The sequence below is a fragment of the Photinus pyralis genome, unplaced genomic scaffold, assembly GCF_008802855.1.
Source record: "Photinus pyralis isolate 1611_PpyrPB1 unplaced genomic scaffold, Ppyr1.3 Ppyr1.4_LG4, whole genome shotgun sequence".
NCBI lineage: Eukaryota > Metazoa > Arthropoda > Insecta > Coleoptera > Lampyridae > Photinus > Photinus pyralis.
In genome coordinates, this window is record NW_022170511.1 from 39,948,523 (window position 1) to 39,967,504 (window position 18,982).

Below are 18,982 nucleotides of genomic sequence, written 5' to 3' on the forward strand. Positions count from 1 at the left end.
ATTTTGTTGAAATTGTCACCACAGAGATTTCTAGTAAAGGCAAACATATCGCATGTAGTAAAAATAGATGTGCGCATTCGCAGACTTCGCAATGCCAACTTTCTTATTTATGGAGATATTTCTTTAAAATTTTAACCTTCTGTCGATTGAATTTCACAGCGTAAACATCGTTGACGACAGACGTGCTGATGTGAGCTCCAGTTAAAGTGCTTTATCTGATAAAATGATCACAGTATTATTCCCAGCCTTATAATCAGAAATTACCGCAATGTTACCATCAGAAAACGGGCCGGGCTTCAACCATATAATTATCCAGCTACAATCTCAAGAAACCAATTCGAAAACAGTGTACAAATGTTACCAACTCCAAGACGTTAACAATAACTCATGTATAACTTTGGCGGGATTTGGCTTGTGGTTATAAAGTCATCATGAGTTAATTGATCATAATCCACCACGAACTTTTTAGCTATAAGTATGTCGGTACAATATTTGCATAGGTGCATTGAAAGAATAACGTTTTAGATTTAAAAAGACGCTGCAAACCTAGAGGCTGTTAGGCAGTTTTTTTGTTCGAGCACCGTTAACGCATAAAAATATCGTGCCTATATAATATGCAGTTCAGAGATTTCTAATTGTGATAAAGGACGTAAGAGCCTTGTCACATACATTACGATTCCCACGTTAGTAATTATTCGGTATATTTTAAAATTTTAAGACCATTTAAGTAACGATCATAAAAAAATAATGTGTATCATAAAGCTTATAAGTATATACTGAAAAATTTTTATTCTCGCACGGGGTATTCTAAGTTTTTCTCCCTTTGAGAAGTGTTTTTTTTTGTACTTTTTCAACATGCTTGATTAAGCAGCTTGAACTTTTTATGAGCACCATTTGTTTTCAAATGAATAGCAAGGCTTTATAGTGTGTAGAAACATTTATAAATTAACTATCACATTTTATACTTTCAGTTAAGGTTATAATTAATTTTTCTTAGGTTTCGTATATGGGTCTGTAAGTGTATGATATACTGTTTGCATTTTGACCCCACACGTTTTCGTGTTAAATTAATGGTAGATGATGCCGGAACAAATGTCACTTGACTCTCGTTTTTATTAATTTGTTTAATTGCATTTGACGCGATTACCAGATTTTCATTTTTACAATTTGAGATGTTTGTATCTGTGTTTTTTGCCAGGTCTGTTTTGCTTCGCGGAACCAATAATCGTGTGTAATAAATTTCTTTTTTCTTATGTTTTCGGACGCATCAAAACTCTTACTTTTAATTAATTCCTTTCCTATTGCCCCACGTTGGGCGCCATTTTTATAACGATTTTTTCTTGGATTGCTGGCGGCTCTTGTCTGCGGCGACACAGGGTGGGTTTTTTTATATACAATTAAATAGGGAAGTCAGGTGAAACCTGGTTGTGTTTGAATAGGGCGCCACTTAGTTTTTGTAAAACAAAACAATATTCAACAATTAATATATAAGTTAGTATACTGAATCTCAAAAAAACTTATATGACTCGAGCCATTAAATATAACAAGAAAATAATTAATTGTGTAAATATTTTTAAAGCTGATACAAAATGGAAACGTGCACAATTCTTATCACGCAGCATTCGCATCACACACATGCAATGACCATTCATGCCCACATTCATACAATGGCGGTGAAAGATGAATCTGATCTTGGTCGCGGTCGCCCAAATGACCGTGGATGGATTATCTCCTTGACGGAAACAAGAAAAACGGTTGACTGGTTAATCCCTCAAATTCTACGGTAGCCAATGTGCGTCCAGATTTTAGTGCAATAGACAGCTTGATTATTTTGCAGGCACCACAAGCTAATTACATCAGTAGATACCCAATCACGTGACAATAAATTAGTTTTATTTCAAAATAACGCCTTACAATAAAAACCCTGAAATGGACGTGTGAGAGAATGGAATCAAAAAATTAATCTTACCTTATTAAATAAGGGTTTAAACTTAATGATCGTTTTAAACGCGCCAATTACACAATAATTAATATAAAAATTACTTTCAAAAATGTCTCTTCACTTGAGAGTCTCTCTATCAATCCGCTATTTTTGCCATTCTTTTCTCCCACACGCGGTATCAGTCAACGCCTCTCAAAATTTTGTAAATATTCAAATTTAACCTTGTGGTGCCATCTGAATAACGAATTCGATAAATTATTGCTCACGAAAAGACAACCTTATTATTTAAAAGACAAATTTATTATTCTCCCATTTTTTAATTTATGGAGTTCAAGAATTTTTACTCGTTACACCTAGGGATGGGCGATAACTGTTTTCACCTATCGATAAGTATCGGGTACTTACCTATCGATATATTTTACTTATCGATATGCCGATTATTATCGAAATATCGATGGTTATCGATATATCGATACCTATCGATAACTATCGAAATATCGATAGTTATCGATATGTCGATAGTTATCGATATATCGATAGTTATCGATATTTCGATAGTTATCGATATATCGATATCAATAGTTATCGATATATCGATAGTTATCGATATATGAATACTATCGATAGGTATCGATATATCGATATGTCGATAGTGATCGATATATCGATATGTCGATAGTTATCGCTAGGGATGGGCGATAACTGTTTTCACCTATCGATATAAGTATCGGGTACTTACCTATCGATGTATTTTACTTATCGATATGCCGATAATTATCGAAATATCGATGGTTATCGATACACCGATAGCTATCGAAAGATCGATAACTGTCGCTATATCGATAAGTATCGGCATATCAATAGTTCTCGTTATGGCGATAGTTTTTAATATATAGGTATCGATATAATATTACCGATAATTTTTTTGAAAGCGTGTCTAAAAACTGCATGAGTTTACTTTTATATTTTAGCGACAGAGCCCGACAAGACAAGAGGGCTCTTTTAACAAAATATGAAAATAACCGAATGCAGTTCTTGCAACTTTAATGGAGTTACCATATTAACTGTGCAATTATCGCAGGGTTCTTTAGCTTTCTACAATGCAATTACCGCTGTAATTAAGAGGTAATTGCACGGCTCATTTGAGAGAAATATTCGACGTATCGATAGTTATCGACAGGGATAGTTATCTTATCGAGTTTTATTAATAAAATCCATTTTCCGGTTTATTCTCGTGTAAAGTGACTATTAATAGTTACTCGACATTTCTTTGCTACCTTTATCAAGAGTTTTTTGTTAGATTTCGTAAATGTCAATCAATTGAAACTGTATATCTAAATTTGAAGTGTTCTTAACTTTTTCTGTTTTTTTGTGACTGGTCCTCTGTAACCATCAATCAGATACCGATACATAGGCCATGATTACACCCTTTGATTGTCTTCTTTATTTTATCTAAAGAGTAGCCATTTTGATGCAACATTTTGTTTTTGAAGTGCTTCTTTTTTTTGAGCAATCGTCAGTAAGACGAAAAGATCTATTTTCTAAAGATTTTATTACTGCGTTTATTTGGCATGGATGATGATGTGACGTAGCGCTTCTCTTGAGAAAGGGAGCAAAGTTAAGTTTCCGAAACGTCGAGCAACTAAAAATAGTTAATTTACACGAGAGTAAACCCGAAAATGGATTTTATTAATAAAAATAGTAGCGCTCGTTGAAATCTCAACAATAACATAATTTTATCGTACCAATAGTTATCGACATATCGATATATTAATAGTTATCGACATATCGATATATCAATAGTTATCGATATATCAATAGTTATCGACATATCGATATATCAATAGTTATCGACATATCGATATATCAATAGTTATCGACATATCGATATACCAATAGTTATCGACATATCGATATATCAATAGTTATCGACATATCGATAGGTATCGATATATCGATACTTATCGATTAGTATCGATAGATCGATAACTATCGATATATCGATAGTTATCGATATATTCGATTTTTTTAGCTCTGAACCTATTTGTTATTCGATTATATCGATAACTATCGATACCTATCGAATATATCGAAAAAAATCCCATCTACTTACGAGTATTTACTTTGAATTTTGCAAGTATAAGCATATGCTCCCTTTTATCCATATGGGCCAATATTTCAATTTAAGTACTTAAAATTGAAGAAAACAAGTGTAATTAATCGGCGCATGTGAGAACGCTAATGTTCGTAATCACTTAGGCCCATAATAATATGCTCATCACTTTTTTAAGTCGTTTTGAAAAGTAGTTTCCTCTTCCCTCAGCCATTTTCACAAAGAGCGTGTCCAGTGACTTAGCGTTTTTGATGTTCGATCAAGAATGGCAGTTTGATGGATTTTTTAAATTAATTTTGGACATTTCAAACCGCCCTTCCCGTAAGAATTTCGTATACAAACTCGGAAAAATCGAAGGAACGCCATTAGTTTTAACGTTACACGCTGCGGAGTAAAAAATTAACTTTTCGGATCCCCATTTGTTCTAGTTCTATTTCAAAATGAAAAATACATATTTCCGACATTGCACCAAGTTTCAGAATATACCCCCGAAATTGGCTGTACTAAATCACATACAAAATTAATTGAACGTTTTTTAATACGGCAAAGGATATGGGGAGGGCGTACTGTTGCTGTAGATGTAGGATATTGGGTCAGTCAATTTAGTGAACTCAAAATGACGTATCTTTGAGGATTAATTTTTATTTTAATTCGCTTAGTTTATATGATTTCGGATTTCCATTTCTACCGAGTATAACAGGACCATGGTACCCCACTCCCCCATTTTTGAAGAAAAAGCTTCATTCATTTAAGCAGTAGTAAAATTTATTAATTTTTGAAATTCGAAAATTACCATATTTGAATTTTAAAATAATAAAGTACAATTTTTTCGAAGTTAATTACCTGAATTTAATTTCCGTAATCGCCTATTAATTATGCTTAACGGATAAAAAAGCTTAACTTGTATTTTAAATGCAAATTGAGCTAATAGTGAATTTGGCACGAGACGTTTTTAATTTAAATATTTTTGCTTTGATATCTTTTTTCATGTGAATTTGCTCAGCTCGATTTTATATAGACATTCTGTATCAATTCTGTAACCAAATTTTCTAAAAATGCGCTTTTTAATTTTTTCATTGGGGCTTTGGATTGATATGTCAAAACAGACCAAATTTCCCAAAGGACATTCAGTGTAAAATTAAAGTAGTAGAACTGGGTGTACCATAAGGACTGTTTTTGTTTAATTGAAAAGTGCCTGGGATTTTTTGGCAACCGAATGCAAGACAAAAATTTAATCTCTCAAAAAAATGAACGTAGGGTCATGGGTTTTACTATGGTAGGGACGATCTGTCTCCCCCTAAACATTTAAAATTTCAAGCCCTACGATCACGAGGGGGAATTGAAACATTTTTTATTACAAGAGTTTTTTCCTTCGGCCTCGTTCCATAGCGGTTCTTTCTTTCCCACATCATGTTAACCTTTTTAGTGGCACAAAAGACACACCCTTATAAGGTTGATTGGTCAAATATGTTTATGATTAATCTCCTTGGAGAGCTTGTTTAATCGAAGTCCTCATATTTTTAGGGTAACTTTTTTACTACGCGTGTGGTTTACAACAAAAATGAGAGGAATTGTCATGAGCTACTATTATTACAACTCCCACAATTCCATAATCGGAACCAAAATAATCGAGATAAAAAAATCATATCATTTTTCCCCGTTGTTATCGGAAAATCGGCCCTTATTTATTATTGATGCGCGTGGATTATTGGATATTTTAATGAAGGTGTTTTATAGTTTTGATCGATTTTATTTGTGCAACCACGTGGGCGTAAGTCATAGGATGCGAATATAATTTGTCCCTGCAGGGCTTGCAAGTCGCGCACCCTCTGATCTTGAACTTTGCCCATATAGAAACGCAATTTATTAAAATTTCCGTATGTTTGCGAATTTCGTTGGTTTATCCGTAAAAATGAAACGCAAATTATCCGTTTAATTTGTTATCGGCGCTCAAATTCGGATTAAGGAACTTCAAGGACGACGATAAAGGGAAGCTTATTATCTTTCAACAAAGAAAACACTTAATAAAGCCGTAGAAATGCCAAGGATTTTAGTTTCTGGTCTCATTTTGAAATGTAGAAAGTGTACGTGACGTGTATTTAACATAAAATTAACGATGATAATTAATACTAGACGCGTCGCCGACTTACCCATACGGGCGCGATTGTAATTAAAAAAAACACGTAGCACTTAACAACAAGAAACTAATCCCTACGAACTCTTTATTGTAAAAATTACTGGCAAATTCACGACAACAGCAGCACCGTTAATACGAGAAACTGCCCGAACGCTGCCTGCTGCCTGCACATTTCTTTACTCGAACGCTATGCTCAGCTGTCCTAGTGGGAAAGCAGTCGGTCGAGTTCATTTTAGGACGAAGGGGAGTCCGTCTACATTTTCCCGAATGATTACGCCTAAATAAAAAAGCGTAGGTAATCCCAAATTTAAATTTGTCAACATTTTTCGTAGCGCAATACGTAAATGGCGACCTTCTTATGATTGCCCGCTCTATGCTAATTGAGCTTATTATTATAATCGATACAGTTTATGTGCATTCATCGAAAAATGGCGACCATATCCCGATATTCGTCACACTATCATCATCAATGGCGGGCGTACACCCAACAACAACGTAGCGCGATCAATACTCGTTTTTTGATACCCAGATTTTGCGCCTCGCAGTCTCCCTGACCTTGATTTTCAACGTTACATGAAATTGTTACCCGTGTCATAAATTGGCACGGCACCGCAGACTTTAATGTAATAAAACGAAATTATCGAACACGGTTTATTTATAGCATCTATCGGTGTAAAGTACAATGTACTCGAATTGTCCTTTAGCGTGGCAATGAATTCTGCACGCCTTCTCCCAGAAACCGTTACGCCCTCTGGCTTTCCCGCGCGCTTATTCAAATTGTCTTTTTTTGTTTACAGGCGGAGGAAGTGAAAGAGCAGGCAGATCTTACATCTCCGGGCCAGGTGAAAACCTTCAGCGTGCCCTGCGATGTCGTCTACAACTCTGATATCATTTTCTCGTGCGTTTCCGACACGAGGGCGGCCAAAAATGTAAGTTTATTTATAAAAAAAAAAAATAGGTTACTCTATTTCCACTTGGCGAACCCTCTCATTTTGTTTATTTAATAACGCACGTTTCCGCTGGAAGTTGCGGTCAGTTACTTTATCTAAGTAGCAGACGATACCTAGAAATGCAAGGTAAACAACACATACCATTTATTTGGAGTTAAAATGAAACTATAACTTAAAAAAAACTGTTTTGGTCTTTTTACGTTATTTTATTCCATATACGCGAATGAATACACAGAGCGATCAATAAAACATTTACTTTGAAGAAATATATTGTCACATTTTTTGATACACATTTTTATACTTGAAACGTTGTTTAGCGTATTCGACTATAATACGACATTTACAAGAAGCGGAGGAAATATTTTTGATAGGTGCAAAACTAGAAAAAAAGTCGCCATTTGATAGGCTCAAATTTGGCGAAAATCGTCCCTTAATATGTCAACCCATTTTTAAGTTACAAGTAGTTTTGTGGGGGTCCATAACTTTGTACTATTGACTATTTTGCAAATTTTTTTGAAATTTTAAACTGCCAAAATAATTTTTGGTTTTTGCTTTTAACAAACACTTGGGCGTCGTTGGAAATGACATCCTGAAGAGGATGGAGTTCATACCTATTTTTTTTTACACCGCGCCCACTTGTTTTATTTGGGATGCACGTTCTGTCTCGACCCTCCTGACCAGGACCTTCGGCCAATATATCAGTCACCATTGATCTATGCCTCACATTGCTCTTCCTGCCAACGCCTGCAGGTCAAGTTCACTCCCGAACTCTTTTTGTTAGCAATGGGACCTTGGATTTTTCGTATTGGGTCGATACCATGGCCTAACAAAGTCACTCAGCGGTAGAATCATAATTATCAGGCGGTACCCGAGACCGCTTCAGAGGCTCATACATTCTCGGAGCCTAAGAATATATCTGCGAGGGGGTTTACGCCACATTTTGTCATCAGGAGTGTGCCTGCGTCCTGTTAAGATCTACTATTAATTTATACCGTTCTGACTAAAGATATCATGTTAAATCCACCAATTGATAATATTCAAAAAAAGATTTTAAAAAATTAGAAAGTTCCAAATGATTCAAAAAAATACAAAAAATTGAAACAGAGGTTTGAATTTTTTAAACAAAATTTTGTTACCTTTTGGTATCCATTTTGAATTTTTTTGTATTATTTCTGGAAATGTTTAAATATGATAGTTAAAATAGTGTTCTAGTTAAAAAAAAATGAGGTTAGGCCCGATACGTTTTTTTACCTGACTCCGTATACCTAATTTAAAAACTGAAAATGTCCAATTTCGTTTTCATTTTCTCAAGCTTAAACGCTCGGAAATGGACGCTTCCCTTTGACACCTTCTATGGGCACTTTTATTGGGAAACTTGCTTATTTCTTATGGACGCCATATTGGATATTTACGGAATGAGATAAAGGGAAAAAAAAGAAATTCAGTTGAATGCGTCGCCATTATAGCCATTTTGATTTAGCAAGATCTAGTTACCTGTGGATGTTTTGTTGAGAAATGAATTTGATTTTGAAAATTTTCTTGTAAATTTATGTTAACGTATAGAGTGTGAAGCATCATTATTGTTATTTTTTAGCGCATTTTCCAAAAGGAAAATAAACGCTATTGTCCGCACTTTGTCCGTCTGTACCACTACTAGTCTTCCAGTTTAAGCTTTTTTGTTGTTTTATATGTGTAGCACAGCCCCGAGGCCAGACCGACAAAAGATTTTTGGATTAGTCACTTCCTTCCCGAGTTATTACTGATTTTGTACGGAAAAAGTTCGCTTTCGTGGGTCGCAAGTGACCATTTTAAAATATGAAATTAAGTATTAACCACCTTTTGCAAAGCGCGTGCCGTTTTTTAGGGGAATTCTATGTGCTCATTGTCCACGTGCGCGTGTCGCTTGTTAAATTTGTAAAAAAATCGTTTACAAACCGTCCCCAATCGATATCCATTATTACAAGGGTATCTTTGAATCGAAATTTGCGAATGCTCTCAAGTTTAATGAGATACGAACGATAATGAAAAATAATGTAAATGGAATAGAAAAATTCCTTTCGTGATAAGGTATCCGACTTTATCCCGTAACAAAAATACTTGTTTAGAGACCGTATAATGCGCACTGTACAACGTTCCGTACCTACATTATTGATCACTAACAATTTCTAAGAAAAACATTTGTTTCGCGTTGTATATAACGTTAATTGGATTGCGTTTACCTGCACACAACCCTGAGTTTTTATTTTTATTTTAAAGTATATACTTTTCTTTAATTACCCTCACCAATAAAAACTTGGGAGGTATCGAAATCACTTATACAATTTTGGTTTTGAGATTACACCAGATCTTTACGTGTCAAGGTCCCAGGTGTCCAAAAAAATGCTTTTTAAAACATGTCTGTATGTATGTGTGTATGTGCGTGCGGCATGATTTGTGTAAACAAGGTTCAGGCGAAACTACCCGCACGATTTGGTTGAAATTTGAAACTCTTAAATAGTCTAGAGATTTGAAGCTATTCGAAAATGGCAAAATGCCTTTTAGGCAACAACATCGATATTTATTGAATTACGTATAACTTTGTAAGGAGCAGACCGATTTGGCGACAATGTTGTACCACTCTAATGGTCCTGTAAGCTGAGCGGATTTTGGAAAAGATGGAAAATGTGAAATGCCCTTTTGGCTATAAAACTGATATTTATTGAATCAGGTATGAGCGTTAAAAAGTTACCCAGTGAGTTGATCGATCGATGCGATTGGTGACGTTCCAGCCACCCCACTGGTAGCCAGTATTTTTAGCGCATTTTTGAAAAAAAATACGCTATTTGCTATTATATTTGTTATGGATGGTTGTCCGGCTGAAATCTCTGCAATTACAATCTCTAGACCAAGCTGTAGGGCACGAGGGAAATTGTCATAAAGAACTCATTCTTTTTGCATTAGCAATTAAATGTGTAACGCGCGAATTTTACACTTGTCTGTTAAAAGAGTAGTCTTTTAATGTAACCCGTTGTTCTCCATATTAAAAATTTGTATTTATGCAGCCATTTAAAAATATCGAACAAGGAAAAAAATTAATAGTAGGGCGATTTCTTTTGACAGTAAATTAACGGATTACGGAAACTGACTCCACTGTTATTTGTTTAGAAGAAAAGGGGATGGTATAAAAACTCGTTTTCTACATTATACCCCAACATGAGTCGATTTAGTAATCAAGATTTTTCAAGAGTGGCAATTTTCCTATTGGAATCGAGTAAATGGTATACATATTTTATTAGGAGAAAACTAGTCTATTTCTATGTGCGCGTGGCAAATTCACTGCAAGCACGGAAACAGTAATTCTAGACGCGTAATGAACGATATTTTTTATTATACTTCTTTGAAATCGACAACTTACAAAACAAAAACATTTTTTTTTATTTGATAAAGAGATTGTATTTACGAATTAAAATACAAAATGGGTACATGTTAACTATTACATAAAGTGTTCCTTAATATCCTTATTTTATGACTAAAAAAGTCCATCGTTATTGATCCACAGAGTGTTATAATTTTACCATACATTTCACAATGTTAATGTTTAATTTATAATCATGCAAAACACAAGATACAATTTCAAATGCGAACTATCAAAAGTAATAAAAATAAGAGATTATCCAAATAAATCCAGCACTATTTTAAAAGATTTACTTTTCATTTAACCAACTACAGAAAATTGATTTTTATTTTTTTTGTAAACGATCGCAATTCGCAGATACGAAAAAAATACGATACCAAGAACTTTCTAAACAAATCAGAAAATTAAAATGGATCATTTTTGAAAATAACTGAGATATCATCGAAAAATTCAAAATCTCAAAGTTCGTTTTTCTATTTCGATGTGGAAACAATACCGAAACCGTACTTGATTGGCCCAGTTTGCGTGCGTTTCTAGACAGAAATGATGCTGAAAGAAATAGAAACGTATTATTTTTTTTATTTTGTTGGATTGGTACCACTCGCTTTTTTGCCGTCAACGGTATCCGTCAAATCAAAACTAAACATAACCTGTAAAGTGTAAATAACGTACGAGGAACTTGACCGATTGTATTAATTCCGATTAATTCTGAATATATACTCCAAAGGGTAGAACTTTTTTTATTTTTACTTAGCATAGTAAAATATGCCAGCAGTACATTCTTGCTTACTTTTTGAACTTCCTTCTCGGCGAGCCAGTTTTCAAAAATTTTGTACTCCTCGTACTTTACTTTCGATTTTACAGGCAGTAAATTTAACGTCGCTTCATTGGCAATCTCTTGGACCTCTGGTGGAGTACAAGAGACGTGTTTGTCCTCCGTATTCATCATAACTGCCGCAAAATGGAATTATGACCAATAATTAAAAGTTTGAAGTTTGAAAATATAGGAATCAGGTTAGCCAACGTGAAAATAAATGAACTGTGTCTATTACCAACATACACTGAATGATAGTTTAAAATTACCTAACAACACCTAAAGGCAATATTTATAATTTGTATAATTTATTATTTAAAATAAAAGTCGAAATAGAAAAAATAGTATAAAGCACACGTGTCATTTGTCTACTTGTCGCACCTCGTGCGACAATCTTCGTCAAATGACACTTGTACTTTAATATACTATTTCATTTTCCGTACCCTAACTAACCCTTTAGTACACAGACCACACTTTTCGAATTTTCTTGTTATTATTCCTCTACCAATGGAATCTTGGGTTTAGATATGCCTTCTGGTGTTTATTGGCAAGCTATAAACCACCCTGCACGATTTATTTGACAGTGATGTGATGGAAATTCTGATAACAAATTCAGATTCTCCGAAAAAAGTCACTATAGTAGGCTCTGTATCGATCGGTGTGTCTAGGTCCACTATAGTAGGCTCTGGTCTGTCGCAGGGGGCTGTGCGGGTGGTATCTGTGAGCCACGTAAATTTCTTTTTTTCACTACTAGCGTCTGATGACATGATTATTAACCTTTTTTCCACTTGTAAAGTAGGCTTTCTCGGCATTTTTTCAAAGTGGTTAATAATGTGGACATTATTAACTAGTAGTCAATAATGAGAACTGTCACGCTGTCACTTTTAGAAAACACAACCCGAAATTTCGCTCAATGAACGTTTAGACAAGTTCTCTAAAACGAATAATTGCCACCATTCGCAATTTCCAGAGAAATTACATACCTAAAATAATCACATTTTGAAAAAATTCTAACGAAATTACTCTTTGAAAAATCTCAATGACAGAACAAAATACGGCCTGTTTGACTTGTACTTCCACGTACTTGATTGTCATGTTACATTAAGAAACAAAAAATTCTGTCCAACCGTTCACTTTCTTATCAATATAATATGTTAATTTACAGGACTTCAAGTGCTAGTAGTGAAAAAAATAGTATATATACCACGGTAGAGAAGTCTATTATTGCCTTCGCACCTTACACCCCTAGATGTAATCTTGGTGCTCGGGCAATAATACTGTACTTCTCTATCTTGATATATAATGTACTATTATTTACATACGGATGCGGATTTCACTTACGTGACACAGTAGTTTTTTGCAAGTAGACAGGAGGGATTATAGTTGCGATAATATACAAGGAACAGATCATTTCTAACTGACAGAAAAAATTAAATTTCAATTTCACACATTTCCATATTAATGCTATTTTGTTTGGTTACTAGATTTTACCTTTAATAATCTTTGCAACCCTAATGCTGGGTTTATACAATGATTATTATCATTATCATTAGATACAAACAAAGGTAGGTCGTTGGTGAATAGGCGCTTTCTTTCGGTGATCCAAACGCGTTTGGATTGTCAAATCACGTTCTTTCGAAATGTGATCTTATAATCATGATTGCTAAAATCGTGAACAAACTGAACATAAAAGTTTTATGATTACGAATTCCTAACCTATAAATGCAAGGATATTTATGCTCAAATGGTAGGTTAGTCACTATTTGTAACTGAAGAGGAGCATAATCGTGCAAGCACTTCCACTTATATTTAAATTATTTTCATTAGCCAAACAAACAAGTTAAAAAGTAATCGTAAACGATTTACATAAAGCGCATTTCCACTTGCATTCATTTCCCATTTGTAAGATGCAACTTCTGTTAAAATGTAAAAATCCGCCCACAAATATGAAAGATAGCGTTGCACATGGGCAATCCATTGTTGACGTGCTACTTCAATTTCAGTTTATGCGAAGAATTTCATTTCAATGCTTTTCTAAATAAGAAAGTTGGAACTGCGCATTCGCAAAATAAAATTTTAAAACTAATGTTAGATTTTCCTTTGTTCCAAGCGCCTAAGTATCAAATTTCACTTAAATAGTTCCATAGATAAAAAAGTTGGAACTGCGCATTCGCAAAATAAAATTTTGAAACTAGCGCTAGATTTTCCTTTATTCCAAGTGCCTATGTATCACATTTCATTTAAATTCTTCCATAAATAAAAAAGTTGGCACTGCGCATGCGCAAAGCCAAATTTTGAAACTGGCGTTTAATTTTCCTTTATCCCAAGTGCCTATGTATCAAATTTCGTTTAAATTCTTCCATAAATAAAAAAGTTGGCACTGCGCATGCGCAAAACCAAAATTTGAAATTGGCGTTTGATTTTCCTTTATTCCAAGTGCCTATGTATCAAATTTCATTCAAATACTTTTATAAGTAAAAAAGTTTGCAATTCGGCTTATAAATGGGCGAGATGCGAAAAGGGCACTGTGAATTTTGAATCTATTCGATTCAACTTTTGGCATTGCGTATTATATGGCTAAATCTATGCCCATATTGAATTTCATGCAATTCAGTTCATAACTAACGGAGATGTAAAAGCTATCGAACATTTCTAAACAAAGTTATCGTTCACACGGACAGATAGATGGACAGACAGACAAAGGAACAGACGGAGAGACCAACCGACAGGAGACAGATAGCAATGCAAAGTTATAAACGATCTCTAGGATCGTTAATAAACGGCAAAAGTGTAAAATTATGGAACATGTAAAAAACGGTTTTTTGTTTTTTTTTCCAATAACTTTTTTTGTAAGCTGTACACAAAAAATTCCTTCCTTGGTACAAGACTCGACACCATAACGAACCAAATAGCGAAAAAAGTAGAACAATAGCTCTTAAGATAAAAAACTAGTAGCGTCGCAAAGTTAGCGGACGGACGGACAAAGTGGCCACAATAGCGCATTTTTTTTTTATTTTTGTGGAAATGCGCTAAAAATACGTAATTCGAATCTAAATGTGTACTCCGTAAACTGATTTAAATTCGCGCGTTCTTTCGTAAAACGTGATCCTACGAATCACAATCTCGAAATCATGATTGCGAAGTAGCCGAAAGAAAGCGCCTAGTGACGCACAACAAACTTTGTTTCTATTGACTAAATGATCTAATGATAGTAAACTAATGATAATGAATAATGATTGTATAAACCCACTATTATTTTTACTTTCCGACTGCCATACAAAGTATGTATAAAGGAAAGTACTGAGTGTGTTTAATTTTAGAGATGTGTACAGAGTGTCCGAATTTCGAGAATGACTCGGAAACCGTAAGAGATGCAACGTCTTTTAAATCGATACAAGTTGCGCATTTTGAGGCGAAATATAAAGCTGGTGCGAAAGTGAGGAAATTCAGATAACATTTGGAACTGGAATCAATCGAAATTCGACAATTTTTTCCATTTATATTTTATAATTTGGGTAACTTTTCTTTATATTTAAAACATGGTATTGTTTTATGAATGGGTTTTCACTTTTTAAATGTTAAAACATTTTAATATATTTGAATGAAAACTTTTTCTTTTTACCAGTCACTCGAAAATAAGGGTGGTTTGTAAATACGGTACTATACCTAAAATCCGCTGTCTTTTTAAATACGAACCTGCAATTTGTTAACCAACTTTGATATTAAATCGGCCTCAAATGCAATAGAACCATAAGAAAGAAATGTGATTGGTGTAAAAAATTATTTTTCCGTTGATATCGATCATAATTTTATGTCAGAATCTAGTAAAATCAGATCATTCGTTTGACGAGTTTCAAATTCTATTTTCCTTAATTTGGATGGGGAAAGCTGTATCATCTCTGCCTTTTTACTTTAGCTTTTGTTAATGGTTTTTTTATTCTGGACGACGAAATTGTTGGATTTTACGTTTTTGTGTCTGCTATGGTTTAAAGTGGGCGTTATGCCCAACCAAATGATTTTGATTAACCAGCGATCTACGTAAATCAGAAGTGATTATGTATATCACTAGAGCCATGTAGGCGGTGTCAAAAAATCAGTCCAGGATCGCGACCCCTACACTAGCTGGTAAGTAAGGAATTCCTAAATATTTCACTAAGTTGACTTCTTGAGCTAAACGAATTCACCGATGTTACCGTATCTTGGTCCATTGAACAGATGGTTTAGTGTTTGTGAGAGTAAGGGCTAATTTCACCGTCAAAATTAAGTATCCCTTAAAGTTAAGCATAACTTAAATACCATAGCAACGATTGTCTTTAATGCCATAGATTTTAAGTTCGACTTAACTTTAAGCAAGGCTTAATTTTGTTGGTGCAACTGGGGCTAAGCCACCTCTACTTTGTGCTGTGGAATTAGCGCAACTGATCACATCTTTAGTAGGTTTCATTGGTGCATTACAACTTCCTTCTGCATCTATGTATATTCAACGTCGTATTTCATAAAGCTACTTTTTTGTATTCCTGAAGATGGACCAATAGTCGGACGTCCACCATCACAGTTATAGTGATCGAATGTAAACCATTAGTGCCTTTTAGTTTTTTAGGTTTCACACAAGCGCCGTCAAGATATGTGTCATTTGTACTCGGAAGCTGATTAGTCTTTGATGTTTAGCTTCATTTTGTAGCAAGAAAAAATATTTCTTGGGATGTCATGATTCACGAATCATTAATTGAACAATATTACAACAAGAAGCACAAGATTCATCTCACTTCAAATTATTTGCATTGCTCACAGAAAATATTGTACGCATATTTTTGCCAATAGACGCGTGAATTCCGTTCATCCGAGATTGAGATTCCATCACGGAGATTTCGTAATAGATTTACACGTGGGATAAATGAATGAAAAGAGTTTTCTTAGGGAAAAGTTGGCTTTCCTATTAAATATAATACTAGTTTCAGTCCTTAGAAGTGATTTTGCGTGTATGTAGAACGAAAAACAACCACCGCGGCCTTGACAAATAAAGATTTTAATTCCCACGGTGAGAGACATTCAACGTTGTTACCGAACAATCTATTATAAATAGTTAATTCCTATCCTCCTCCACTCATAAACTTGCTGGAGGTTCGCTAAAGCAACATTTTTAGCTTTAACTAATTATTGTTTTGTTGAATTCTAGATCGTTTTCACAAACTGTGGAGTATTATATCAGCAAGACGGCAATAGCTTAGAAGGGAAAGGTTATGTTGAGCTAACCTCAATTGATACAGAAACTTCAAAAGACATCAGTAATGTTATCACTAGTAAAGGTGGGCGTTACTTAGAAGCCCAACTGCAAGGCAGCAAAGATGAAGCTGACAATGGTTCTTTAATTGTTCTCGGGGCGGGCGACAAGTCGCTCTTCGACGATTGTCAGACATGCTTCCAGGCGATGGGAAAAACGGCGTTCTACCTTGGCGAAGTCGGATACGCGACAAAAATGAATCTAATACTGCAGGTCATGCGTGGCATTTCGCTCGCCGGTCTCACCGAAGGCCTGGTTTTANGCTCTTCGACGATTGTCAGACATGCTTCCAGGCGATGGGAAAAACGGCGTTCTACCTTGGCGAAGTCGGATACGCGACAAAAATGAATCTAATACTGCAGGTCATGCGTGGCATTTCGCTCGCCGGTCTCACCGAAGGCCTGGTTTTAGCCGACCGATCCGGATTGTCGCTCAAGGACGTGCTGGAAATCTTCAGCATTACCTCCATGAGCTCCCCCGCGCTGATGGAGAAGGCGAACATAATCGTAAACCAAGATTTCCGAAATCCGCGCATGCCTCTGCAACACATGCAAAAAGATTTGAAGCTGGCGTTGGAGTTGAGCGATTCTCTACAACAACCTCTTCTGCTAACAGCTACGGCCAATGAAGTTTTCAAGCACGCTCGCCGTTTGGGATACAGCAAACACGACTCGGCCGCCGTCTACATGCGCGCCCGTCACTAACTTCCACCTCGAGGATTAGCTAAATTGCAATAGATCCACTGTGAAGTGTTTTTGTAATCTTAAGAAAGATAATTAGTGCGAAGTTACAAAGACTGATGTGGCAATTATGAGGAACATTCTCCCCTTAGATTTCGATGAGACCACCCGTAAGTTTAGACAAATGTAAGATAATTAAATCTTGTAAAAAAAAATTTTGATCATTTTGATAATTGACCATTGATTATGTATATTAATCGACATATTTTATTTACTTTCTTTTTTAACTTAGTATACAATACAGTTAGTTAAAGTTTTATTGTAATCGTTAACATAGTGACTCGTTCTCACAGGACACCTTCGAACGTACTAGTTTATTACGTTGATTATCGCAGAATTTAATTAAGTACATGTACTTTTGTAAATTGTAGTTAATATCTCTTCTCTGTATTAATGTTATTACAAATTTTCTATTGATTGATTGATTTGTATGTGTACTATGTTGAATAAAATTCTGTACTTTTACTTGTGACGACACAGTTGCTTCAATTTACTCCATGGAAATTATGAGGTGAGTTGGCAGCGGGAACCTTTCTAGTTTCTTCCCCTGGTAGTGTAATATGAGACAAAGACAGTGACAGATTGCCTAATAGTAAGTCGTGTTTTGATAGAATTGAAGGCGTTTGTTTATCCAGAAAAAAGTTTCAATTTTTACAATTTTAACCAAATAGAAAATTCTGCTATTTCAGTCAAACTAGGTGTAGTTCATATGATGTCTCTAATGATTCATGTTATGTTAGGTTTGTGCCACACAAAATGTCATTTTGAAACAAGTTGAATCAGCTTGAAAATTGGGAATGTTGTTTCTCTGAAAAAGTTTTTACATTACATTATTTCAGATTGTGTCCTGTAATTGGTGTAAACTGTTGGGCATTAAATCATTAAATAAATAAATTATAACTAATTTTGAGGTGAAGGGGTACTTTGAACATTCCATTTTTCAGTTTTTCGGGAAAACTCCTGAGAGAACTGAAAAAGTAAATTTTTCCTAAAAACATTTTCGCCTATAAATAAACCAAATGAATATACAGGACTATCATTTCAAAAGGAACCACCGCTTGTAATTTTGATAAATGAAAAATTGCATGGTTCTCCATACCATGGCAATGATTCGCAGTAGGTAGGGTAGGGAACTGTGCGCAGTACTCTGAAAATAATGCAAAAAAATAATGTTCAAGACTAGAGGGAAACAAATAAATGGTGTACACCAATTCACGTAAATTCAATTTAATTCCGCTAATTCAAATTTATTCACTTTAATTCAAAATAGTTCACGTTAATTCAATATAATCGTAAATTCAAGTTAATTTCACGTAAATCCAAATTAATTCATACTAATCCATACAATTTTCGAGGGGGAAGCACATTATGACGCCATGAGCTGCGATGGAGTCCCAAATTTGGGCCAAGTAACATTGAGGAAATTTCATTACATTGGGAGATCCTTCCTAGAGTCGTTCACTACCTCTAAGTCGGTTTTGTTGACAGCTGTGCGGTTTCGCTTGTCTGTCTGATAGCATTGTCGAGTTGTAAACTCCCGCGGGAGTATTCCCGCCTTTAGGTAGCGCTCATGAAGCGCCTCGTCTGGTGAACGCACTCAATTTCTCGTTA

At 34.9% G+C, this 18,982-nt stretch overlaps 1 protein-coding gene across 1 annotated transcript; it reads left to right on the top strand.

The window, feature by feature from the left end:
• The first annotated feature begins 6,903 nt into the window (after positions 1–6,903).
• Positions 6,904–17,788, top strand: LOC116169134 (putative oxidoreductase GLYR1 homolog). The gene is made up of 4 exons (XM_031485160.1): positions 6,904–6,933; positions 6,990–7,121; positions 16,527–16,826; positions 16,976–17,788. The coding sequence occupies exons 1-4, from the start codon at positions 6,904–6,906 to the stop codon at positions 17,333–17,335; spliced, it is 822 nt and encodes a 273-aa protein (XP_031341020.1). The 3' UTR covers positions 17,336–17,788.
• The last annotated feature ends 1,194 nt before the right edge of the window (positions 17,789–18,982 follow it).

What these genes read in the sequence shown, in the direction of transcription:
- LOC116169134 (XM_031485160.1), top strand. Translation starts at nt 6,904, where the DNA reads ATGAATTCTGCACGCCTTCTCCCAGAAACC. An exon ending in CACGCCTTCTCCCAGAAACC is followed by an intron (nt 6,934 to 6,989) that starts GTTACGCCCTCT and finishes TTTTGTTTACAG; the next exon opens with GCGGAGGAAGTGAAAGAGCA. An exon ending in AAGTCGGATACGCGACAAAA is followed by an intron (nt 16,827 to 16,975) that starts ATGAATCTAATA and finishes TACGCGACAAAA; the next exon opens with ATGAATCTAATACTGCAGGT.